The following is a 24,599-nucleotide window of genomic DNA, read 5'->3' as shown; positions in this document are numbered from 1 at the left end:
CCCACTGTCTAACATAATACCAGCCTTATAACTTAGCTGCAATCTATCTCCAAGCCACCACATACAACCTACAACAATAATAAGGCTCACCGTTCTCCTCGGAAACAAGCATCACAGCTTCCTATCTCATCGAGAGAGGCGTTCTCAATACCAACCCATGAACCAATCACCTCTAATCTTGCCTCATTTAGGCCCATCCGGACCCATCCGCCCCCAATTTAACCGTACTCTCAGCCCAATCAAAGCCCCGCGGAACAGGGCCGCAGCTTACAAAGGCCCGATTTTTCAGCATCGGACTTGGACGTGGCCTCGAACATCATCGTGGCAGCCATGTGCGATGTAACTCTATTGGATCTATGGGATTTGACTCTATATCCGTGACTAACGTACGTAGAATAAATAGTCTAGAAACACGAAGCGATTGTATAAATTATATCTTAATATACCCCACTTCGTTCAACGTGGAACCAGACGGAGATTTTTTTAACTACATAACCTTACCCTTTTACCCCCGTTGACGTCTTCCCCTGGAAAAAAGCGTCGCTGTCGGGGAAGCTAATTTTTAGGTGGCGCGTAATCACGATCTTCTATTGCCAAGGGGTTCTTTTTTTCCTTCGGCTTTTCCGACGCCAGCGTATTTAATTAATTCATCCTTCGCCCTTCTCCTCTCTTACAGCCTTCTACTTGCTTGCTAGTTGCGATCGCAACGAGAGTGTGGACTCGTTACACAAACCACCCACACCTTCCCGCAAGTAGGTATGGCCTCACAACCCGACGCAGACGACCGGGAAAAGGGTCCGGACGTGAGCCTCACAGTCGACGAGCAACCGAGTTATGCGCAACGGCCGAAATGCTTCAACTCGACTGTTCAGGAGTGTCTGTTCGTTTTGACGGCTACGATGGCGATTGGCCAGCAATCTTTTTTTCAGGGCTGTATCGTGGGCGTGACGGCGTCCATTGGGGCGGATTTGAATATGAATTCGGCCGAAATTACGTGGATTAATGCCGGTGCCTCGTACGTTGCATGAGTCTCTTCCATCAGCTTTGAACAAAGCCTTCAATTAGAGCTCAATCACTAATCATCCATGCCTGGGCATCCAACAGCCTCAGCAGCGGCGCCTTCCTCCTAACATTCGGCAAACTAGCCGATATGTTCGGGCGCAAAGCCCTCTTCATTATCGGCATGGCAGGCTTCACACTTTCCCTGCTAGTCGCCGGCTTCGCCACAAACGCCATCTACATGGACGTCTTCTCCGGAATCTTAGGCCTCTTCGCAGCGGCAGTCGTACCACCCGCTGTCGGCGCACTAGGCGCCGTCTACGAACAGCCGTCTAAACGCAAGAATCGCGCCTTTGCATGTTTCAGCGCGGGAAACCCGCTCGGATTCGTCGGGGGCATGATTATTTCTGGCATTGCGTCGCATGAGTATAACTGGCGGGCGTCGTTTTGGGCGCTTGCGGTTGTTTATGCGATTTTTACGGCGTTGACGATTTGGACGGTGCCGGCGGATGGATTTGCGAGGACGCCGGTTAGTTGGGAGGCTGTTCGGAAGTTTGATCTTTTGGGGACGGGGCTGGTTATTGTTGGGTTTTCTTTCTTTTCAAGTTCGCTTTCGTAAGTGGTCTTTTTTGTGCCTTTGCTTGGGGAGGGTTCGGGACTGACTGGTTATAGATTGGCTGGTGATGCGCCAAATGGTTGGAAGACGGGATATGTGCTTGCTCTTCTCATTGTGGGCATTTTTCTACTTGCGTGCTTCTTGTATTGGCAATCTATCGCGAAACATCCCCTGATGCCTCTATGGGTCTGGAAAGATCGCAATTTCGCCTTGGTAAGTATATAACACCCTTGGACTTTGGATATGCAGCTAACCACATGCAGCTCATGGCAACCTTCTGTTTCGGCTTCATGGGCTTCTCGGCCGTCTCATTCTTCCTCTCCCTCTACCTGCAGGAAGTCAAGCACCTCACAGCCCTCGATATCACAGTCCGCCTTCTCCCCATGGTCGTCAGCGGCGTACTGGTCAACGTAGTCTGTGGCCTGATTCTGCACCGTGTCAGCAATAAGCTGCTCACTGGTGTCGGTGCCCTGGCATACACTGCATCGTTCCTGATTTTGAGCTTCATGAAAGAAGACGCTATCTACTGGGCGTACATCTTCCCAGCACTGGTTCTCGTCGTGGTTGGCGCGGATATCCAGTTCAACGTTACGAATGTGAGTGTATCTGCGAAAAATTGTGGTTGAATTGCTGGCTAATCTTTGAGTAGATGTACGTGATGTCTTCTCTCCCACCGAATCAGCAGTCCATTGCTGGCGGTATCTTCAACACCGTCAGCAAGCTCTGCAACAATCTTGGACTTGGTATCGCGACGTCTGTCAGTGCCTCAGTCGCTAGCCAGATGACCGCTTCGACACCAGCGATCCAGCCTTACTTGGCAGTATATTGGTTTGCTGCTGCTTGTGCCGGTCTATCGGTGTTTATGGTGCCGTTCTTGACACTGGGTACTCAGGGTGGGGATACGGGACCAAAGAGTGAACAAACTGTCGTGGCCTCTGATAATGAAGAGGCTGGTGAGAAGAAGCCGGTTGCTGACTCCATGATGGGTGCTGAAACTCGCGTTGCGACGCCGGTTATGGAGCTTGAAAAGTTATGATTTCTTCTCAATATGATGATGAGTTGATTGGGCATGTTCGCATTATTGCTGTGAACCACTTCGCTTTAGCTACCTTGGTTCTTCATAGATTTCTTATAGATTTAATAGACATAGAGAATCGGTCCAGCATAGCAAAATGAAAGGGATGCATTCGGATTATTAGGATCTACACAACATTTTCATCTATTCTAGGTGATGAGCAGGCTGGCCAGAGTGTATTCAATCAGGGAATGCTCCAAGTCTGATTGAATAGATAGAATGCATCGAAGAACCTAATTCGTTCATGTACCAGACTCTCAACTTTTCCTTTGCCCCGTCTAGTTTGGCTTCGAGAACAGGCGAGTCCTGAGATCTAGGCCCTTCTCTCTCGAAAATCAGACCAAGACCATCTATCCGGCTTTGTACGACTTTCAAATACGGAGGGCCCGTGAAATACGGACGGCATTTCCTGAAACCCGAATACCAGTAAAGGTAGAGAATAAACATCGATCTATCCCAAAGCCCAGTGACGCCATAAAAGCCGAATAGGCCATCCCATCTCTTCCACCGCAGTCACATATCAATACAGTTTCCCTGTTCAGTCAAAGACAGGCCCCAGGCTAACCAGACTAAACCGCAAATCAGGATTCCCTCCTTGCGCCTCCATCTTCAAAAACCGGCGCACTCCCAGTTCAAGCGCAGCCTCACTAAGCGCATCCTCATCTGCACCGAGTTTCCCCCGCGCCAAAGGACCTCTCCTCCGCCCATCCAACTCCCAAAGCGTGCCATCAACCGCCTTCACAAACGCCACAAAGTGCAAATCAACATTATCCTCCGCCTCCGGCGCCGCCGTATCACCCAGCTTCGCCGCATCCGCATGCGCGCTCTCCAACGCCTTACTCTCGTACAAAAGATCCGCCCGCGCAACGGGTTCCAACACCTCTGCCTCGCGGAGTAAATGGTCCAGATCCGAACCGGGCGTGACGTGTTGGCGGGGCTCGCCGTTAGCGACGGCGTGGAGGAGACCGATGAGTCCGCAGGCGTTGCGGATGGTCTGCTTGAACCACATTACGGGCTCGGAGGGCCCGGAGCCGGTGTATTCGGGAAGGTTGCTGTCTTCTGCTGTGCGGGACTGTTCGTAGGTTTGGGAGACGGGGAAGACGAGGAGGAGGGCATGGGAGGGGCGGGGGACGAAGGCTAGGAGGTCGGGTTCGTCGATTGAGTAGACGTCTGTGAAGCCTAGTGTTGGGGGGAGACCTAGTTGGTGGACTAGGTGGGACATGACTTCTGGGTTGTTTTCTGGAGAGGGCGGGTTAGTTGGTTATGAGTGATGCTGTTGTTGTTGGTGCTGGGCAGGGTGCGTACCGAGGGGCACGAAGGCCTTTTGTGTGTTGGGGACGTCGGGGTTGTCGGCCATGGTGGGTGTGGGGATTTGAAAGCAGTGGAAAGGTTGTTCTGTTAGGGCTGAAGAGGGGAACGGAGGTTGTGTTAAGCTGGGAGCTGGGAGCGAGGCTGAGGTTAAGGTGGAAGAGTTGATGTTGCGGGGTTAGCTTTTATCGGCGCTGTTTCTCCACACGGAGCTTTCAGCCACAGCTTCCATCACATGCCATCCGAACTCTTATGATAGAGATCTATTTCACATTCGACTCATTTCACGGCTAAGATATACAGCTCGCTCGTCAGCTTAAGTTGAAGCATACTCAAATCATCTCCAAGGGCCACAAGAGACATCGAGCATCAGCAAAGATGATTACAGTCTCTCAAGGGAAAATCAGCGAACAATCAAAATTTTACGACACGATAAATCTTGGGTGATGTAAATCTTTGAAAATATTTGCTCTTTCCATATGCATTAATCGTTGGGTATTTGGTTCGTATTCCGATGGCGAGGGCAAACTCAACTTCAGTGAGCTACAGGTTGATGCCCCTTCTTCAATGGCGCATAGATATCGGTCCACAACTCGCTTGCCTCACCCAGATAATACGTCAAACTAACATCTGCCATACTCACATCATCTCCACCAGACATGGTCTCCAATTGGGAGATAATATTCTCCAACCCAAAGGCCTTGCCAGTGGCCTGGGTAGCGCCAGCTTCCAACATGACGTTGACGACGTGGATGTGGAAATGATAATATGTCGGTTGATCTGCATGAAAGTGTCAGCAAGTACAAAGGAACCCATATCAACACCGAGAAACTTACAATGAACGTAAAGCTTGAGTTGATCCTCCTCCAAGTCCGGGTACATTTTCACCGTAGCCTCCAGCACACGCTGCCGCAGATATTTCAACCACGGAATATGCTTCTTCTGAAGATCTCTCAAACTCCAAATATCCCGTCGATGCACTAACGCCAGCAAATGCAGCGAGTTCAAAGTCTTCCGATCCCAGTTGAGATCCGGCAGCATCAGGAACGCATCCTCGGGACCGTGGCCTGCATCCCGCATAATCACATCTTCTTGCTCCGTGCGACCCTCAAGGATGTTGAACACCCAGTTCAGATGTCCCTCCTCGCGCTTGGCGCGCATGAAAGGGCGCACGTGCTGGCGGTAGATCTCAGGTGTCTCGGTGACCATGCGAACCTGTTGGTCCGAGTACTTCTTTATGTGCTTTGCTGTGCAGGGCCAGATCAGGTTCAGCTTGAGGTCTTGCTGGCTGTCGGCTGGTTGGGCGCTGCCATTGGAGGACGCGAGGTACCAGCGGTAGATATCGTTGTCACCGAGGTTCTTGACGCGCGTGATGGCTGCGTGGAATGCTTGAATAACCTCAAGAGACTCGGTGGAAAATGCAGCACGCTCGGCAGTCAATATACCTTGTTGGTCGTCGATTGTTCCCAGCAGAGCAATACGTCGGCCATTTTGATCTATGACTGGTTAGTTTCTGATTTCTTGATTGCGGGGTGTTTAGTTTAGTGAGTGTACCTTGCTTCAGTAGCTTGGTGATTTGAAATTTGCCAACCAAGGCCTCTGGAGCGACTTTCGTGTCGCTTTGTTCACCAGCCATGTTGAGCAATTGCCGACGTATAATTGTGAAGTGAAACTTGAATTGAAAAGAAGCTGCGCGGGGGATTCGTTATCGGCTTCACGATCAGCGGGCGGTCAGGCTTATCGTGCCTTATCTGGCGCTTATCGCAGTGTATATGGCATATCCAGTGAATCTATTTTCTAGTTCCTCCATGCAAGAAAAAAATAGATGCAGCCCAGTCAACACAAGCATATACTCTTATAATCTTGAAAGACCTCTATGAAGGTAGATGAATCAAGGGAAAGTGGTAAAATGTATACATTTTTTGTGAGATTATGTCCAGAAAGCTCCTCCTTGGCGGGATGATTGTGTAGTCAATCAAGTAACTAGTTGACGAGAACAATTAATCCTCGCTTATCAAAAGAACATGATGCAATCACGCAGAAAATTGCCATTTACCTAACGTTGACTCGCCTCTTTTATTTGACAATGACAGAACAAGATAGAAGCGTAGTTGGGAAGAGTATAGCCGGGCTTCATGCTGGCTCACTCTCTTCAGTGACTCGAGATGCAAAGTTAGAGATTTGGTGATTTGATTGACGCTGAAAACGTAGGACGATTGACCATAGTAGAGCCTCCGAAGATTGCCAGTTCTGTTCATCGAGGAAGCTTTGAGGCAGGGCCAAAGGGGATGCTAGGTATTGTGAGATTATTGTTAGCAAGTGGTGTTATTCGTTGTAATATCGAACATACCATCAATAACCTGGTTCAATGCTACAGTTGGATAGTAGTCAGCTCCAGGATCACCGATTGGAAGAATCAGACTAGGGAGAATAAGAGTCGGATGGTGAGTTCGTGGGCTGGTGATAGCCTGCACCAGTCGGTCCATGTTTTCATTCAGTCGGGTAGTTGTATGTTCAATCTCCTCTAGTCTTTGCGCCTGGCGTCTGCCAATTTCCTCAGAGCGGGTGGTGCTTGACCTGTAGGGGTTAGATGGACCGCATGTCAGATGAGTCTAGAGAGGCATCCATGAGAAACTGACCATGTCATGGTGCTCAAAAGAAGGTTGATAGCGCTCGTATGCGATTGGAGCTCGATGCGATACTTGGTGAATGAGTCGCTGCGGAGGTACCATTGGACTCTTAGCCATTGAACCCTGACTTGAGCTTTGAGCTGCTGTGAGAAACCTATACCAAACACCCGATAGGATGGACCGGATACCAGGCGGGGGGGATCGTGAGCGGCCTGGCGGTAGTTTGCAGTTGCTTCATCAAGTTCCTTCAGAGCCCTTCGGCAAGGTTTGATCATTTGCCCAAGCTGCTGTCTTGTCTGCACTATGTCATGCTCATCTCTAGCAATTGGCCCACTGAGAACGGTCTCAAGCTCTCTCTCTCGATGGTTGAGAGCACAATAAAGGCCAAACAGGACCTCTCCTAACGCCTTCATATCTCGAGGAGCATTCTTTCGTCCACTGGTGAGGGTGGTGTATATACGAAACGCAAGTTGGGTGCAAAAGACGACATCTCCTATCGAAACAAATGACATGGCGGACTAGGAGATGATTGTTGTTTCAACTTTTGACAAAAAGACAATTCTGATACAAAACAATGAAGGGAGAAGAGTTGACGGTGGGGTCAACAAGCGTGCCAAACAATGCTTAGGCATGAGAAGCGAGTGCTACTGACATTGTATAATCAAGAGTTGGAGAGAGATGCAAGGGCCAAGGCACTTGGATACCAGAATGGGAAAGCTCTATAGCGTCGAACTGAAGAAAGAGTTCGAGACGTGGTTATTTGAATCCTGGTACACACGCAATGAGAAGAGATATTTAGAAAATTTGGTGAGAGCGTGTAACGATTTTATATGCATTATTATCCCTCGGGCTATGTCACCGGTGCCCAGGATGCCAAGATTTATCGGTGCAGTTCCCAAACAGCTCAGCCTAAGCCATGCATCCGGAATGTATGCCCCGGGCCCACCCCCTATGATGGAACCTGTCGACGCCCCCAGTCACCAATCACTTCCTTCCATCCTGTCGGGTTGGGTCTGTTTTCTGATCAGATCGAATCAGATCCACTGGTCGGTGCCTCGGACTCGTATCCCGTCCCTTCCAGTTCTACCTTCTACGTCCCCTCATCGTTTCCCTTAGAACTACTGGAAGGGATGAATATTTAAGATCCAATCGGACCGAGACCACCTGTTCACGTAACCGATCGCTCAGTGACTTGTCATTTGTATTCAAATTGCTTATATGAGCGGATTGTATGTTTTCTATGGCTGTTCGAAATGTTGGTTTATTGGATCGTCATGGGAAACATTGAAAAGCATTTCGTATTTTTAAGTAGGCAGTTATCTCTCTCCTCAGCCTTTTGCTTGGCCCAAAGCTTAGGAAATATTTATTTTGTCGCACCACCTGGCCACTGTACGGAACAATGGTTTATTCGCAACGGGCCTTAGCCTTGAACATCAGAGAGGTAAGCCATTGCTGTAATTTTACTCTGAAATCAATCTACGTGGTACCGTGGCAGTCCTGATACCTGAATTTGCTCCGAACTCAGACACATAAGTACAAACAACTAGACAATAGATACCTCGGACGGATCACTCCCCACGTCGATCTCGCAAAACCAAGGATCGCTCAATATTTTCGCAGGTGAAGGTCTCTTTGCCGGATCATATTGCAAAATCCATCGAATGAGCGCCTTCACTTTGTTGGCTTCCTCCTCATCAAGATCGGGGCCTGCCAGGTCAAATAGCTCTTCCATGGACTCCTGCTCCAACATGAGCGGTTCCTGCCCCGTGGGAACTCCCCCAAGCTGACAGTTAAAGAGCTTCCGCTCGGGCGTAAAGTATAGAGATGAGGTCTTTCAATGTCTGAATAGCTCATCGGGAAAGGAACCGAGCTGTGCGGTGAGGGATAGAAGATGATCATCATATCCATACTTGGAACCTGGTACGCAGAAGAGTGGCTGGCCGGTGATAAGCTCAAAGACCAGGCAGCCAAAACTCCAGACATCAATAGTATTGTCGATGGCTCCGGTTAGAATCAACTCGGGAGCTCGAAGACCAAGTGGAGTAACGAGCTTTTCCGGCGGGTCGGTAAAGAAATATGCTTCTCAGGGTAGACAGGTATGAGTTTGGATATTCGTCAAGAGAAAACACATATAATCAAGAAAGATGGAACTGACCGCCACCCATATCTGACAATTTAACCTTGAACCCTTCGGTGGAGCAGGTAAAAGGCAGCAGAGGCTGCGCAACGCAAAGATATCAGGAGCCAATTTATCTTGCTTACCGTCTAGCCTCTCTACCGGGGGCGAGATCGACCGAGCTTGCACGCCTTCTTCCTGCCGAAGAACGTCCTCGGGGGTCGAGTCGATATCGTTCAGAGTGAAGAGTATATTTCCTGGTTGAAAATCTCCATGGGCGATACCATTTTCGTGGAGAAATGTAAGTGCCTGCAATGACTGCTTGAGGATTCTCTTTGTCATTGGAAGAGGATAGCGAATTTTCATTCCTTGCATGCGAGGTTTGAACTGCGGCAGCTCCTCGGCCATGGTATTCACACTCGGGCCCATGGGCTCGATTACCAGACATTTGTGGACTCCATTGGGGCCGTGGTGTTCGAACTCGTCTAGCAGTCGTATGATATACCGAGCCCCTTGTGCGGGTGCAACTTGGTCGATGTGGCGTAAGATTCGTAGCTCGCTTGTCGATTCAGAGATTTGCGACACCAGAATCTTTAGGGCGACATGTCCATTCTTGCTTGAATGAAATATGAGAATTCGAAATCTATAGCTTCATGGGCAGACATAAAAAAGACGAGTTCACTGCAGGTCATGAGCAAGCCAAACGGTCGAGTAGGAGCCCTCGCCGAGCTTTCGAATGACCTTGTAGCGGCCATTTTTGAAGGCGCCGCCGAGAACGACAGGATGATAACCACCTGGGCGGTAGTCCTCCACCAACTCACACGGTAATGTAATGGTTTTGAATCTACGCTCGTCATCTGTTGCGGACCTTGATGTCGGAGTGGGAGGAGGTGAGGTGCTCATGCCTGCGATGGATATGCGTTGCGCAAGAGGTGCCGAGTGCGATGTTTTGTAAGAAAGGGAAGATTGAGATGGGGGAGTTCGACACTTTAGAAGAAACTCAATAGATAATATTGAGGAGCGTGGGGCAGGGCCTCGGGGGTACATTTAAGGCCTCTCGACATGGGATAGCGTGTTACGGAACACGCCCCATGGCGCGAAGACGGGGGCAACTAACCCCAGATGCCTAAGGAATTTCATCTGTTCTCATTGGCCTAGATTGCGGGACTGCCCGTACGGAAACTATCAACCCAAACCGTGGACCCACCATCCCTCAGCCTCAAGGTCAACCTGGTAATACAAAATTAGCAACCAACACGGGATAAAGTACGACTGCAGAAATGATGGGACGCGCGCGACTTCCTGAAACTACCAGGCTAATATTGGATAGCTGGCGGGTTACAGTAAACGCTTTGCCCTTAAAATTATCCTAGGAGGTTGTTCGATAATTCATCATTTACCAATAGTGCAAGCACGTTAACTGGATATGTAGGTAGTCGCTCGTGGCGGCTACACCAAGTTTTAACAAAGGCCACGTCTCCAGCGCTTATGCACCTCAATTACCAGCACAAGGTCGTCGAACGCAGGCGTGATATGAATGCCTAGACGGCCATTATTCAGTGAGGCTCTGATATCAGCCGAGAAAGGAATATAAATTCGCATGATCTCGCCATGGCATAGACAGCTTCTTGTCATACCTCAGCAAATTATTCAGAAACCATCTACGTGTACTATTTTCTACGCTTATTATCCATCTTTGCTTCTCAAAGACAGCCCAATTCTTAGTTCATCATGGATACCAACAATGTTACCTTCGAACCGTATAACATGTACTCGCGTGATCCTGGAGAGAGAGCGAGAATCATCGGCTTGGTCAAGCACCTTTTAGCGCCGTGAGTGCCACGGTAATGTAAATTGGTCGCGGTCCTCATCGCAATCAAGCCGTTAACAAGTCTTTTAGGAACGGTTGGCACACCCGGCAACACTGCACTGTTGATTACTACGATGTCAATAGGGTCTATATCAGCCGAGAGCACATTATCTTATTTGTGGATGGTAGCAGAGGGCTCCTGGTACCTGCACTTTTAGATCTGGGAAATAAGGCTTTTGATACACCACCAACGCTTTGCCGGGAGAACCAAAAGCCCCTACCTAGCCATACCAAGGAATGACCAGCTGCTGCCTTCCATCTGTTGATGGCATCTGTATTCGGCTATATAGTTGTGCTTTTGTTTGATTAGGTTCATGTACTTACGTCTTGGGGTTTATTCTCTAAATATCTATGAGTATTTCTGTCTCGTGAAATCCTCTAATAGTTTCTTGTTTTCTTCGTACTAGTGCGGCATATTTCCCTGCGGGAGTCTTGTGTTCATTTGTTCCTTAGGCTTCTGGGCAGTTTAGAATCATATGCAGCCCTTAGTCTCCTACCTAGGGAAACTGTTGTGTAAATATCTATATTGGAAAGGGCGTTTCTCATGTGATGATTCAGCTATCATTCTATATCACTTTTTAATCGCCAACTGTTCCGTCTCTATTGTGAATGCAAAGATAACCTCGACGAGCAGGATAGGCTTCGATTCAAGGCTTTATGATCTTCCACTATGTTTATCGGCTCCACTCCCCACGCTCTCCAGCGTTCCAACCAACTCCCGTTAATCTTAGTGAATTAAGAAACACGAGCAATGCAAATACTTCCCGTAATTGACCTATGAACATCAATATAAAACTATGAAACGGCAGCGAATTTCTTGGGGTTGCCTCCCTTCTAAATTTACGAGCGCTACTTATACTGGTCCTAGGTATGATAGAACTCCTATATTTAGCGATTTGCATTGTTTGATTATAACAATCAGCCAAATGAGGGACCCTCTATGCTTTGCTCCCCTCTATCGCTGGCCCAGCCGTCCCATGCATCTATCATCCAAGTTAGTATTCTCATACCCTAGGTAGCAAAGCTTATGGAGAGGGACCTACCGTCTCAGCAAACCGCACCCATTCCTCTACACCTTTAACAAATGTATCGTCTGCCGCAGGAAGGATCTCATGCCCCCATACCATCAATTCATCAAATGTACCCTGTGCCTCGAGAACCTTGACTGGTTCCTCTGGTTCAGTCTCGCCATCTTCCGCTGTATCGTTGTGTGGTCGTTGAGATGCTGGTAGTAGACGTTCTGTTGGCGTAGCGATGACACCTAAGAATTGTAAGAAACAATATTAGCCAATCGCGCGGGATCAGACTGGAGCAATTTTCTTGTAACTGATGTCTTCGTACCTTGATAGCCCTCGGGAATAGCAACGCGCCGGCCACGCAGCCTGCGTCCACGGAAGTATGCTGTTTGCTTGTTGTCTGCAGGGACACAGTATCAGAAAAAATCTCTTGACATCCCTTCCTAATTACCGTGGGAGATGCTGTGATGCGTACCCTTCTCATCAGTCTGTGGGATCCAAAACCTGTCGGTAGACTCGATGGGACCATCGTGATGTATTCGACAGGGGAGGATGTTGGGTGTGAATTTCGTGGTTTCTTCAGCGCTTGCTATCGAGGAGATTGGCTTCGAGCCCGCTTGGAAGGCATACATCTCTGGCATTTTGGTGCGAAAGTCGCAGGATGGAATTGTTCGTCGTAGGTAGCACGAATCCAGAGATAAGGAAGGAAGTTGTTGACCTCGCTCAAATGTTGGATTTATAGCTACCGTGTGAATTTCAGTCTGTACCAGGAGTATAGGAAATGCAATTGCGTTGGCGAGGCCGAGAATGAGTCGTGGGTGTCGGTGGTGAATTCTTGCAGGGTAAAGTTGAGGTAGGTGACCGAGGCGCGTCGCGTTCCCGCGTTAAGTGGCACTAGCCAACACTTAGAAACTATGGTCCACCGTAGGAGGTATACTTCCTACTCTCGTCAGAATCTGCTACGAATTGGAGAATATTTGGATTTCTACCAATGATTTACTAGAGCCTAACAAGGATTCGCAAAATTGAAGAACTGAAATATTCAATATGCAGCGATCCGTTAGCTAGACACCTTCACATTAACCTACACATGAATGCAACTTTTTCGACTGTCTCGGCCTCGGGGGAATCTTCGGATTAGAAGTAGATTTTTGATCGATGTAAATCTAATGTATTCATACTACTACTATCGCTGTTTAAGATCCCAGAAGAAATAATCATGTGAAAAAGCCTCAATGTTTTGACCATAATGTATGTTCATCCAATCGCCAATGCACGCCGTTTTGAGAAAGCCAAACAGTATAAACGATTACTTAAAATCCAGGAACTTTGAAATCCTTGGACATCCACTTCTCCGTCACCTTTTTCTTCGCCTTGCGAGCCTGTGTTATTGGCTTGCGAGACTCAAGCTTTCCCTGGACGATGAGTGTGCGGAATCTGTCGTCCAAGAGGTTGCCCTCGGGCTTGAGCAAGCGCAGAGAGTCCTGCAGCTCATCAGGGAGAACCAGCTCCAATGGCTTCTCCGGTGGCCTGTCGAGTATGTTAGTAAAAGTCTACTTATTTCAACACGAAGAACATACGCAAGCTTGCCGCCGAACGGCTTTCGTCGCAGAGTAGTTTCATCTCCATCCTCCGAGTCATCAGCATCAGACTCGTTGGCACGTTCCAGTTCGTTCTGCTTGGCGAGCTCGGCAAGCTCTTGGATCCGTTCGGCTTGAGCATCTTTCTTGGCCTTTTGCTCATCCCACTTCGCTTGCCTCTCGGCCTCCTTGCGCCGCTTGATCTTGTTGCGCTGAGTCTTGGTCTTTCGCTCCGGTCGCTTCTTGTTCAACCACTCGGGCTTCTCATATTCACTTTCAAAGCCTTCCCATGCACTCTCGTCGTCGGACTTTACTTCTCCGTCGTCGTTCTGGGCCTCGGCGATTAATCGTTGCCTCTCCTGCTCCTTCTTTTCCTCTTCAAGGCGCTTCTTCTCCGCCTCGACAGCCTTCTCTCCGTGCTCTTGCAGGAGCTGATCCCAATCTTCAAACACCGGGTTGTAACTGGTTCCGGCATGGGGCATGCGCACAGAGGGAACGGGCTTGCCATTGGCAGCAAGGGAGATTGGCGCGTGCTTCAGGGTCTCCGGGGCGACCTTGGCCTTTGGCTTCCGCAGGAAATCAAATTGAGGATCATCGTAGACGGTAGGCTCCTCGGCGTCATCCGCCCATGGATCATAAAGCTCGTTGTTGCCCTTCTTATTGATAGGGTTCGCTTCCCTGGCCACCTGCTTCAAGCGCAAGTAATCCTTGCGGCTAACCCAGTCATTCTTGTGCTTCTTCGTCTTGGGCTCGATAACTCCATCGGTAACATTCGAATTAACACGCTTGCGTCCGTCCAATGCGGGGATGGCAGACCGTTGAGCGATGATCTCGTCGGCCTTGAGCGGCTTGTGTTTCTTTGCAATTGCTTGCCGAACCTCTTGATCTCCAGTGGTATCGAGAATGAAAAGCTCATCGGATGGCTTCTCCGAGATCAGACCACTGTTCAAAAGTCAGCAATAGTCCTGTAGTGAATTCCAGATTGTGTACAGTATAGACACACCCTTTGATCTCAGCATCTTTCAACTGGCGCAGACCCTCCTGCACTTCTGTGACGTCGACATTCTTGCGCCAGGCCTTCTTACCCTTACGGGAAGGCTGCTTGAACTGTTGGGGGGCACCCACCGACGTTGACATGGTTGATGCTCTTATCAGTTTTTTTTTCTGCGAAAGTCTCCAAATCAAAAAAACTAAGAAAAACCAAAATTTCAGGATCCGCTTACCTAACGCGGGGGCGGCAGCACGGGCGGTCAAGGGACTTGGCCTTGGCAAACTCGCTTTTCTTCTAGCTCCGTCAAGTCATCGCGCGTCGACTGCTGCTGTCCGGGGATCTCTGTGTCTTTATCTCCCCGGAGGTTGATTGCGATCTTACTTCTTCTCTGAATTATTCCCAGGCTGAAGTCTAGTCGCGCACCATGCCTGTCGTCAAAGGAGGTGTTTGGTAAGACCTCTCGCCCATTCATGTCTATTCGCGACCGACCATAGCTGACAGCTCATCAGGACCAATATCGAGGACGAGGTCCTTCGAGCGGCCGTATGTCTTGCTCTAAATTCTGGGAAAGGTGTTGCATGATGTGCGCAAATTCTGACTTTCTGGCAGGTCTCGAAATATGGTCTCAACCAGTGGGCTCGTGTGTCGTCTCTCCTCGCCCGCAAGACCCCGAAGCAGTGCAAGGCACGTTGGATCGAATGGCTGGACCCTGGTATTCGCAAAGTGGAGTGGTCGCGAGAGGAGGACGAGAAGCTTCTGCACCTGGCGAAGCTGATGCCAACGCAATGGCGTACAATCGCCCCCATTGTCGGACGTACCGCAACCCAGTGCCTCGAGCGTTATCAAAAACTTTTGGATGAGGCCGAAGCTCGTGAGAACGATGAGCTTGGTTTGGGAGGACCAGAGGGTGGAGAGACGGCGGCTCCTAGTGCGGATGATGTCCGTCGCCTTCGGTATGTTTCACCTTGGACCCTATATTAGAATAACTATGATGCTAACATGCTAAAGTCCCGGAGAGTTGGATCCCGATCCAGAGTCTAAACCTGCACGCCCCGATACGATCGACTTGGATGAAGATGAGAAAGAGATGCTGAGTGAGGCTCGTGCCCGTCTCGCCAATACACAAGGTAAAAAGGCCAAGCGCAAGGCCCGAGAGCGTCAATTGGAGGAATCGCGTCGATTGGCAGTGTTACAGAAGCGTCGTGAACTGAAGCATGCCGGTATCAATGTCAAGGTGGTCACTCGGAAGCCCGGCCAGATGGATTACAACGCCGACATTCCCTTTGAAAAGCCAGCTGCTTCGGGATTTTACGACACAACCGAAGAACAAACCCTGAATGAGCGCCAACGGGAGATGTTCGACCCTCGCAAGCAACAGCTGGCCAACAAGCGGAAGGGCGATCAAGATGAAGATGCCGAGCGCAAGAAGCGCAAGAATGATAAGAATAGCAACTCGGCTGCTTTCGCTGCGGCTGCACGTGCAGGTCAAATGCAAAAGATTCGCGAAGCAGAGCAGAGCAGCAAGCGTCGGGGTCTGGTTCTGCCGGCGCCACAGGTTAGCGAGAGTGAAATGGACGATATCATTAAGATGGGCATGGCTGGAGACAAGGCCAGCAGGATGAGCGCCGATGAAGAAACCACTCGGGGTCTTATTGGAAACTATGGTGCGATTGTTGGAGGAACTCCTATCCGGACGCCGCGAGCTGCACCCGAGGAGGATCATATCGCCAATGAAATTAAGAACATTCGGGCTCTTACCGAAACTCAGTCTTCGCTGCTTGGAGGAGAGAACACTCCTCTCCATGAAGGCAGTTCCTCAACCGGGTTTGAAGGGATTGCCCCTCGACGACAGGATATTGTCACGCCCAACCCCATGGCCACTCCCTTCCGACAGGCCAATGGTTTGGGAGCCACCCCCATGACTGGTGGAGTTGGACCTGGGGCCACGCCCTTGCGCACACCTCGCGATCACTTTGCGCTGAATAAAGAGGGCCAGGGGCCACAACTTGTCGGTAGCACTCCTCGAGATATCAAGATGCATGAGAATTCCATGCGCCAGTCCATGCGCAGCAAGCTCGCTTCACTCCCCAAGCCCAAAGAGACCGAGTGGGAGCTGGAAGAGCTTCCATCTGAGGCTGCAGAGCCATCTGCTACTGTGGAAATGACCGAGGAGGATGCGGCTGAACGTGATCGCAGAGAGAAGGAGGCAAGGGAAAAGGCCGCTCAAGCGGAGTTCAAGCGCCAGTCTCAGGTATACCAGCGTGGTCTGCCTCGACCTGTCGTTCTTGACCTCGATGCCTTGATGCAACGTGCGTCTCAAGTGACAGACCCCGTGGAAGGCTTGATTGCTAGAGAAACTGCTGTCATGATAGCATACGACTCACGCAGGCACCCGGTGCCTGGTGCCAAGGTCGAAGGGAAAGCACCAAAACTGGACCGTCTGGATGATACGTTCTTGGAAGCTGCTCGTGCAGCCATTGCTGCTGAGATTGCTTCGGAAGAGGCACGGCAACAGCAAGAGGAATGGCAAGAAAGGTTTGATGACATCTGGTCATCCACTCGAGCTACAGTCCTTCCCGGCCTGGAGAACTACGAAGATGAAGAGGAAAATGATGACTTCCAAGAGGAACAGCGCATGATTGCAGCCTTTGACGGTGTGCAGGCATCTCTGCTCGCCACCGCAGAGAAGGGCAACAAGCTAGAGAAGAAGCTGGCATTGCATTATGGCGGATACCAAAATCGCGCCAAGATGCTACGAACCAAGATTTTGGAAGCTGGCGCGGCCTTGCCTAAGGCACAAGATGACCTGGACTCGTTCCGTTCTCTGCAGATATCTGAGGAGGCTGCCGTCTCTCGGCGACTAGAGCGCCTGCGGGAGGAGGTGTCCTTCATGATGCGCCGAGAGCGGGAGGCACAGGAATTGTACAAGAGCCGAAAGGACGAGTTGGATGAGCTTGTCGCTGGTACAGCTACGATCAATGGTTGGCATTGAATGGGCTGATTTTATTCATTCTTCTATATTTTCTGGATCATGACCCCTCGCAGGCTTCGTTTTGTATTTTGTATCATTAGGAAGGTTACATTTGCGTGGATAACTCAAATCATCAGGAGTTCGATCTGGTTACAATTTAATTGTTCAACAAAACACTCAGCCCATGTAGAGTCATCAGCAGTATCTCTTGTGCTTCGTAGCCTGTAAATACAAATGATACAAGAGTCATCTTCTGCGATTCTTCTCGCATCGTCATTCCACATGTCTTCGCTATAAACAGAGCCAACTTCCCGATGCGGTCCCGCTGACATAATACCCCTCGACGACGCCTCCCCCTCCTGCCTTCATCACTCACCTGCCCTCGACCGCGCATCGCATCACATCCATCGATTCCATCAATTTTCTGCCCTGATTCTGCTCACGAGCAGTCACTGCAGAGATCACCATGGGCGTCCGAGACTCCGGCGAGGTGACGGGGACGCCCGACCCTGTCGAGCGAGGTATCGCCACTATCAACACCATCACGTAAGTTCAAGTTCAACCCGGGCCAGAAGAAACTTGAAAATTTTTCTCTGGGCTCTCAGAGTCGCTTTTCCTCGGTCGCATATACTAATCAAGATGATAGCCTCGGTGTGAAGGCCATGGTGCAGAAGGTGAGTATCCCTGGCGCAGAGCCTGCGATATCACGTGATATGGAACTGACTCGATGTTAGGATGGCGAACTTCGGAAAGCTGAGGTTCTGTCAATTCGAGAACGCAAGGGTGGACTTTCTTTCTAGTAAGTTCGGGATCATGGAACAAATTTGGGTTAAATCATACTAACCTGTTTAGTGTCCATTATGTCGATTTCAACAAACGTCTTGATGGTAAGTTCATTCGAAGGTCGTATAGATGGTGCGAATTCATACTAACACCACCCATAGAATGGGTTCCGGCTGCACGAATCGACCTTACCCAAGAGGTAGAATGGCCAAGGCCTGAAAAACCGGACAAGAAAAAGAGCACCGCCATCACCAAAGCTCCCAGCAAGAATGTCCAGAAACAGCAGCGCGCCGACAGCCGCGAGGTATCAGGAACTCCAGATGCCTTTGGCAGCAAGAACCAGAACGTCGCCAAGGCTCCCCGGCCCTCGAAGGCTGGAGGTAAAGAGAACCGGGATACATCCGATGTCTCGATGGCCGGGTCCGAAGCAGTATCAGCCGCCGGGACACCGAAAGTCATGGACGCGGAAGATCTTGAAATGACAGACACTCCACTTAAGGACGAAGTCAAAACTGCATCTGGTGAATTGATCACCCGCGAAGAGGAGATTGAGCGGTTGCGTACCGGTGGCAGTATGACCCAGAACCCAACTGAGGTCCACCGCGTGCGAAACTTGACCAAGCTCCAAATGGGCAAGCACGATATCGAGCCGTGGTATTTCTCACCGTATCCAGATTCATTCTCCGATGTCGATCTAGTCTATATCGACGAGTTTTGTCTCAGCTACTTCGACAACTACCGCGCCTTTGAGCGACACCGTGCCAAATGCACGATGGTCCACCCGCCCGGCAACGAAATCTACCGCGACGAAAACATTTCTTTCTTCGAGGTTGACGGCCGTCGCCAGCGCACGTGGTGTCGAAATCTGTGTCTTCTTAGCAAGCTCTTCCTGGATCACAAGACGCTCTACTACGACGTCGACCCCTTCCTGTTTTACTGCATGTGCACTCGCGACGATACGGGATGCCATCTCGTCGGCTACTTTTCCAAAGAAAAGGACTCTGCCGAAGGCTACAACTTGGCTTGTATCACGACCTTCCCGCAGTTCCAGCGTGCGGGTTATGGTCGTCTGTTGATCGCTATGAGCTACGAGCTTAGCAAGCGCGAGGGCAAACTGGGTTCTCCCGAGAAGCCGCTTAGTGACTTGGGTTTGCTTAGTTATCGTCGCTACTGGCGAGAGACCCTTGTCGAGCTTTTAGCGGAGCCGGGTCGTGAGGCCATGAGCGAGAATGAACTTGCTCTTCTTACGTCTATGACTGAGAAGGATATTCATGAGACGTTGTTGGTGAACAACATGCTCCGATATCATGTAGGTTTTTCATTATCCCCTTGGGACTTATTGTGGATCAGACCAATCTAACACCTTTATAGAAAGGAAACTGGGTCATCGTTCTCACCGAGCAAGTCCTCGATGAACACACCAAACGCCTTGAAAAAGAGAAGATCAAGGGTGCCAGAAGGATCGACCCTGTTCGTCTCCAGTGGAAACCCCCGTCTTCACCGCGTCCAGCCGCACCTGGAACTGGTAGTGGGACATATTATGTGTTATCCCTTCCTATTACCCTCAACTTGACTCGTGGGAGTTGCATCCAAAGCATAACATCTGTGGACGTGAGTAACTTCTCATGGCCCTCTCGAGTAATGATTTCATGGGCGTCTGGCAGTGACTTTCTTGGTGTTTGGGAGCGGGAGCGTTCTGGGGATGTTTTGTTTGGAGTTTGGACGTTTTGGTTTTTTACTTGATACCTCTGTTTTGTACTATATCTTCTTTTCGAAAATTATACCAAGTTAGATCACCCTTTTACCTGTAAATCAACCGACAGGAGTAGAGTGACGGTTCTCAGATAGTAGAGCACGCAGAATGACCATCGCTGATAGGGATACGCAATAACAGTAAGGATGTAAACGGCCGTTGGTCGCGTTAGACCACGGAACCTAGGTCCTAACATATGACAATCGCATGAGGATTTGACTTTAACAGTCCGGATCGTCAATCTGATAAGGTTGGTGCTGGGTGCCGAATGCTAAATCTATTATCAGACATGCGATTGAATACCACCCAGCGCTGTCTACCAACATGTAGTTCAAAGGAGATGTAAAGATAACACGTCATATTTAGCTCTTCTAGCTAACAGTCATACTGCATTAGCATAACATCACGTAATAATTAAAAAAGATAAACTTGAAAATGCACCTCGATCTAGCGATAATGCAAAGTAACCAGGCCACAGGGGCCATCCCGATCCTGGCAAGGTTCGTCCACAGACAGCAAGGCAAACCCCCCTCCCTCTAACCACTAAAGTACGGGTTCGTGCAAGTCCAAGAAGTAACCACCGAGCCACCAGGGCCAAACGCAGCCTCCAGCGCCAAAACAGCAGCCCAAGTACCCATGCCGGAAGTAGCGAAACCACAGCCGGTGAAGATGAGCACGGGAGCGCTGACATACCACGTCTTCATGAAGCCACGAATCCACCGCTTAACGCCGTTGTCGAAGCGGGTGGTCTCGCCAGTGACGGGGTCGAAGCCTTCGCCGGGAAGACGGGCGCCGTCCTGGACCTTGTAGGCGAGGTACATGACGCCGGAGAAGGAGTAGGTGAAGTTGAGACTGAAGAGGCCGCCGACGAAGTTTGTGAAGGCGCCGAATTGGGGGACGGACATGGAGAGGACGAAGGCGAGGATCCAGTAGATGGGGCCGAGTCCCCACCAGAGGAATTTGCCCTTCTTGGAGGCAATGGAGGGGAGGTTGAAGATTGCTTGGCCGACTTCGATATAGACGGTTTTCATGCCGACGTTGAAGTAGAGGACTAAGGAGGTTTGGGGGTTAGTGGGTGGGTACAAGCAATTTGGTTTTCAGGGGGGTGGATGCTTACAGATGGCGAGCCAACCGGTGAGGAGGGAGAGGACGTTGCCGACAACCTGGAGGTTTTTGGGGTTGACGGCCTGGTTGACGTTGACGTAACTGTACTGGCCGTAGTAGTGGTAGACCTGGGAAAGTATTAGTATCATTTATCATTATCACACACTTGCACCAGGGGCAATTGAAAGCTTACAAAGGCACCGAAGAAGATGTAGACAATGGAGATAAAGGTTTGCGCAACGAGCAGACCCTTCCAGAAGTCCATAGGGCGTCTCATCTCAGACAAGAAGGCGACGAACATGACAGCTCCAGAGTAGGCATCTAATCAGAGAATAGTGAGCAATTTGCTTCCAATTCACGCGCGATGAAAGGATCCAACTTACAAACCATGCTATTGATGCCGTTGAACTGAGCGGCAAACAGGTTGGTGTCGGTGGGCTGGTACTCGGCAGGAGGAGTGTTAACGAAGGTCCGGACAGGCGCCATGGTGGAGACGTCGGCCCAAGCCTTGTTCAGGATACCGTTCTCGACAGCGGCAGTCGGGTCAGGGCCGTGCTTGGCCGCGGCAACACAGCTATATTGAATTAGTGAACCATGTTACCACTTTGGCAGTGGAAAATAGGAAACTTACATGATCAGGAAAGTGACAATGTTGATCCACACCGACATGTTGCAGAACCAACCGAGGTGCTTCAGAGAGCGCATGTAACCACTGGCCATACCGACGACAAGCGAGATGACACCGCAGGCGATATAGCAAAGGTTGGCATTTCCACCAAGCTGAGCAATGATACCAGTGTTACCGAGCAGCACGACAGCGACACTCAGGAACATCTGCAGCGACTGCATGAAGTTGATAAAGTGGCGCATGCGAGGTCCAAACAGACGCAGGAATGGGTCGCCAAAGCTAAGAATCGGGAACCGAGACGAGTCCAGAGCGAGGAAAACTCTCCAGATCATAATACCGGAGGCGAAGGCAGCGAGACCCATGAGCACGAAGATACCCACTCCCAGGCCATAACCAGTGTTGGAGAAGACATAGGGAGTCTGCGACCAGCCCAGAATATCGGTCGTGATAAGGTAGAAGATGGTTCCCCAGCCGGCGTTGCGCAGAGCGCGGGCGGCTGTGCGCCACTCGGCGTCGAGATCGTACGAAGGGGGGCCGATAGGGCTGATGGTGCCCTCGTCGCCGCTGTTGACGGCAACGTCGGCCTTCTTCTCGGAGATCTGGAGAGACTGCTCGTTGACCTGCAGCTCACGCGATTCCTGGATCTTGGCATCCTCGTAAGGGTTGGTCTTGAAGTAATCTTTGATGGAGCCCAGGAGCCCGTTGCCACCAGTGATCGCCGTGTAGCGACGATAGTCCTCATCCTCGAGCTCACGCTCAATCTTGGCCCAATGGGTGAATTCCTCAAAGGTCACCGTGGGATCCAGACGCGCTTCCAGACCCCATTTGCGTTGGCGGACGCCAACGTGGGTACCATCCTGTTCCATCTTGCGGATCTCATCAGACGTTGCCACCGTCTCGCGGATCTGCTCGGTAGGGGCCGTGATGGCCATGGGGCCAGGTAGCATCGACATCTTGGCAAAGAAAAGAAAATGGGTCTTGACGTGGAGGGGAGAGATCCAAGGGGGAAAGAGAAGAGCGAAGAGGTGAGGAGCCCCGGTTCATATAAACCCACACCCCCAGGTACTTTGGACTCATTCTCGGCGTCTACCGCTGATTATCAACGCCCCCTCTCCGGCCGAGTCATCTGGCCTTGAATCAATCAGATACATTCCGATTTGAATAATATCGCGTGGTCAAAGCAATTTGAATTTCCACTAGCCCGGGAGAAGACGTGGCCAACCCAGGAGTTCCGTCGCCATGAAGTCGGAAATGGCGTGGAATCGCGCCGCCCTGGTTGGCTGCCGACCCAAGACATCCAGGAGATTAGCCCATTTTCGTCCTGTTCGACCGGGGGACAGTTCCTCGGACGGCAACGAGGTCAGCCGCAAAGACTTGTCCCAGAGACTCCGGAACAGAAGGGGCCAGGCGTGGCCAAGGAAGGCCAAGAAGGTGGGCTGGGTAGCATCCGAGGCTTGATTGAGATAAGCTTCGCCAATCGGACGCAGGTCTGGCTGGCGGACGTTCCCCACGTCGCTTCGCTTAGGCCCACGCCACTCACCATGCCTGGCGACCCTCATAGGCTGATCCTGTTGCGCAGGTTTGGGTGGATGTCTTCTGTCCGCCACCCACACGCGTGCAGAAGAACGCCCCAAACTTTCTCCCGAAATTCGATACTACATCGTAACCGGAGTCTCCGTATATACAAGGTGGGTGCATGGTCCCCGGCTCCCCGTCTCACTGTTAATTGAGGAGGCTAGCGCCACCGATCCTGGTCTCCTGTCCTCCTTCAAACTAGATGAAAGATAAGGCCGAGCGCGTTGGGATAGATTATTTATTCTCGAAGCGGAGGGAGACATTCTGCGTGCAGAAAGCCAGAAATCTTTACGGGGGAAGGGTGGAGATATTTCGGTGTTCCTCGTCCTCGAAAGTGGACAAAGTTGGTGGGGCCATGAAGATTATTTCTCAGTACCTGAGTGCTGACTGTATACTGTAAAATCACGACAGTAGTTAAGCTAGTATTTCGCCACCAATCATGCTATTCTTATACTGCCCTGGAGAGTGGTGCATTCCATGGGCCATGAACAGATAACACATGGCTTCGTGGCTCGTGGCTCGTGGCTCGTGGCTCGTGGCTTGAGGCTCGTGGCAAAAATTCAATTCGTCCATGTTTTTGACCACACCAGTGAACTGTGAAACCATTTTCCTCCCCCTTTTCGGAGTAGGAATAGACTAAGAGGGCCCAGGAAATGCAAATCCCACTATTTCCGGACTACGCCGGGGCCCCGGCGCGGACTAATCGGGAAGGTGCGATCGTGCATGGTTCGGCCACTTTTCGCCCGCTTTGCTCGGCTGTTCTGTCTCGATTCGGGCCCTCGGCACAAGCCTACAGAGACCCGAACGTACAGGACTCCGTACATATGCGATTAATATATACGGAGTATACGGTAGCCTATTAGTTCTGTCAACTCTGGGGCGCCATTGCCAATCAGTGAACTAGTGGACCTCCAGGATGCACTCCAGATGGAGACTGGAGCACTGAGGATTATCGGGATTCTGGAGTACGAGAGTTTGGCCCCCCGGGGAAAAGGTGTCATCCCTGCATATTAGCACAAAGGACATTCCATACTAACTCCGCACCGAATTAATTCATAGATATAGAGTGATAGATAGCTCAGATCATGAGAACTAGGCCCCCTGCTGATCCGGCACAAACCTGTTCTTGCCGCCGCTACCCAGCTACGGTAGATTATTACGAGGGCTTGGACAGCAACCTGGTGATTGATGGTGATAAGCATGGTCGGGAAGATTGGCTACTGCTATTTCTTGCGACAAGCTGAAAGAAACCCTCCGTTTCGTTATCTAGGATTAATTCACTATTCAATTGTGTAATTAGACCGTTCTCGGGGGCATGACCATTCTCTATCAATCACGGAGACTGAATCCATTCTTCTTGAGCTCCATTCTTTTGCTCCACTCGGCTCTACGGCGTCTCCACTGGCCAGTGGCCCACGAAATGTTATCAGCATTGATGTCGTGCATTTGACCCATGTATCACTATCAACTTACTATTTTCCATCCATAAATCTATATCTACAAGGGTACGAACGATGTATCATGATAGGGTGAGTCCTTTATCATCCCATAGCCCATAGAATTGACAGCAAGCAACAACTCACA

The 24,599-nt window shown here is 50.4% G+C and overlaps 11 protein-coding genes across 11 annotated transcripts; 3 read left to right on the top strand and 8 right to left on the bottom strand.

Annotated features, from left to right (window-relative positions):
• Nucleotides 1-695: 695 nt before the first annotated feature.
• On the top strand, nucleotides 696-2,651 carry N7458_011520 (uncharacterized protein; the record flags this gene model as incomplete). The annotated part of the gene is made up of 5 exons (XM_056914902.1): nucleotides 696-1,015; nucleotides 1,066-1,614; nucleotides 1,672-1,828; nucleotides 1,879-2,211; nucleotides 2,265-2,651. 5 exons carry the CDS (start codon nucleotides 696-698, stop codon nucleotides 2,649-2,651), a joined length of 1,746 nt encoding a protein of 581 aa, XP_056759656.1.
• Nucleotides 2,652-3,228: 577 nt separating this feature from the next.
• N7458_011519 (ubiquitin carboxyl-terminal hydrolase) lies at nucleotides 3,229-4,047 on the bottom strand (the record flags this gene model as incomplete). Its single annotated transcript, XM_056914901.1, has 2 exons — nucleotides 3,229-3,929; nucleotides 3,996-4,047. The coding sequence occupies 2 exons, from the start codon at nucleotides 4,045-4,047 to the stop codon at nucleotides 3,229-3,231; spliced, it is 753 nt and encodes a 250-aa protein (XP_056759655.1).
• A 486-nt stretch (nucleotides 4,048-4,533) lies between these two features.
• N7458_011518 (putative mRNA decapping hydrolase) lies at nucleotides 4,534-5,634 on the bottom strand (the record flags this gene model as incomplete). The annotated part of the gene is made up of 3 exons (XM_056914900.1): nucleotides 4,534-4,778; nucleotides 4,835-5,494; nucleotides 5,553-5,634. 3 exons carry the CDS (start codon nucleotides 5,632-5,634, stop codon nucleotides 4,534-4,536), a joined length of 987 nt encoding a protein of 328 aa, XP_056759654.1.
• A 676-nt stretch (nucleotides 5,635-6,310) lies between these two features.
• Nucleotides 6,311-7,140, bottom strand: N7458_011517 (uncharacterized protein; the record flags this gene model as incomplete). The annotated part of the gene is made up of 2 exons (XM_056914899.1): nucleotides 6,311-6,575; nucleotides 6,638-7,140. The coding sequence occupies 2 exons, from the start codon at nucleotides 7,138-7,140 to the stop codon at nucleotides 6,311-6,313; spliced, it is 768 nt and encodes a 255-aa protein (XP_056759653.1).
• A 1,031-nt stretch (nucleotides 7,141-8,171) lies between these two features.
• N7458_011516 (serine/threonine-protein kinase) lies at nucleotides 8,172-9,647 on the bottom strand (the record flags this gene model as incomplete). The annotated part of the gene is made up of 5 exons (XM_056914898.1): nucleotides 8,172-8,459; nucleotides 8,553-8,707; nucleotides 8,784-8,847; nucleotides 8,907-9,360; nucleotides 9,427-9,647. The coding sequence occupies 5 exons, from the start codon at nucleotides 9,645-9,647 to the stop codon at nucleotides 8,172-8,174; spliced, it is 1,182 nt and encodes a 393-aa protein (XP_056759652.1).
• A 1,992-nt stretch (nucleotides 9,648-11,639) lies between these two features.
• N7458_011515 (ribonuclease H2 subunit C) lies at nucleotides 11,640-12,271 on the bottom strand (the record flags this gene model as incomplete). Its single annotated transcript, XM_056914897.1, has 3 exons — nucleotides 11,640-11,875; nucleotides 11,956-12,030; nucleotides 12,082-12,271. 3 exons carry the CDS (start codon nucleotides 12,269-12,271, stop codon nucleotides 11,640-11,642), a joined length of 501 nt encoding a protein of 166 aa, XP_056759651.1.
• Nucleotides 12,272-12,943: 672 nt separating this feature from the next.
• On the bottom strand, nucleotides 12,944-14,347 carry N7458_011514 (ribosome biogenesis protein NOP53; the record flags this gene model as incomplete). Its single annotated transcript, XM_056914896.1, has 3 exons — nucleotides 12,944-13,160; nucleotides 13,211-14,152; nucleotides 14,214-14,347. The coding sequence occupies 3 exons, from the start codon at nucleotides 14,345-14,347 to the stop codon at nucleotides 12,944-12,946; spliced, it is 1,293 nt and encodes a 430-aa protein (XP_056759650.1).
• A 278-nt stretch (nucleotides 14,348-14,625) lies between these two features.
• cef1 (putative cell division control protein (Cdc5)) lies at nucleotides 14,626-17,193 on the top strand (the record flags this gene model as incomplete). Its single annotated transcript, XM_056914895.1, has 4 exons — nucleotides 14,626-14,651; nucleotides 14,711-14,744; nucleotides 14,811-15,154; nucleotides 15,210-17,193. The coding sequence occupies 4 exons, from the start codon at nucleotides 14,626-14,628 to the stop codon at nucleotides 17,191-17,193; spliced, it is 2,388 nt and encodes a 795-aa protein (XP_056759649.1).
• Nucleotides 17,194-17,638: 445 nt separating this feature from the next.
• On the top strand, nucleotides 17,639-19,566 carry N7458_011512 (NuA4 histone acetyltransferase complex catalytic subunit ESA1; the record flags this gene model as incomplete). Its single annotated transcript, XM_056914894.1, has 6 exons — nucleotides 17,639-17,718; nucleotides 17,819-17,846; nucleotides 17,907-17,971; nucleotides 18,025-18,059; nucleotides 18,117-19,264; nucleotides 19,327-19,566. Coding segments are annotated over 6 exons (1,596 nt in total), but the record flags the coding sequence as incomplete, so codon positions are not given.
• A 678-nt stretch (nucleotides 19,567-20,244) lies between these two features.
• N7458_011511 (uncharacterized protein) lies at nucleotides 20,245-22,393 on the bottom strand (the record flags this gene model as incomplete). The annotated part of the gene is made up of 5 exons (XM_056914893.1): nucleotides 20,245-20,759; nucleotides 20,826-20,940; nucleotides 21,006-21,133; nucleotides 21,196-21,386; nucleotides 21,444-22,393. 5 exons carry the CDS (start codon nucleotides 22,391-22,393, stop codon nucleotides 20,245-20,247), a joined length of 1,899 nt encoding a protein of 632 aa, XP_056759647.1.
• A 243-nt stretch (nucleotides 22,394-22,636) lies between these two features.
• N7458_011510 (uncharacterized protein) lies at nucleotides 22,637-22,999 on the bottom strand (the record flags this gene model as incomplete). The annotated part of the gene is made up of 1 exon (XM_056914892.1): nucleotides 22,637-22,999. The coding sequence occupies one exon, from the start codon at nucleotides 22,997-22,999 to the stop codon at nucleotides 22,637-22,639; it is 363 nt and encodes a 120-aa protein (XP_056759646.1).
• Between the last annotated feature and the right edge of the window lie 1,600 nt (nucleotides 23,000-24,599).

Source organism: Penicillium daleae, assembly GCF_028827525.1.
Source record: "Penicillium daleae strain IBT 16125 chromosome Unknown utg000009l_segment0_segment0, whole genome shotgun sequence".
Classification (NCBI taxonomy): Eukaryota; Fungi; Ascomycota; class Eurotiomycetes; order Eurotiales; family Aspergillaceae; genus Penicillium; species Penicillium daleae.
The sequence above is the reverse complement of the archived record's forward strand: the minus strand, read 5'-3'. Positions and strand labels throughout refer to the sequence as shown.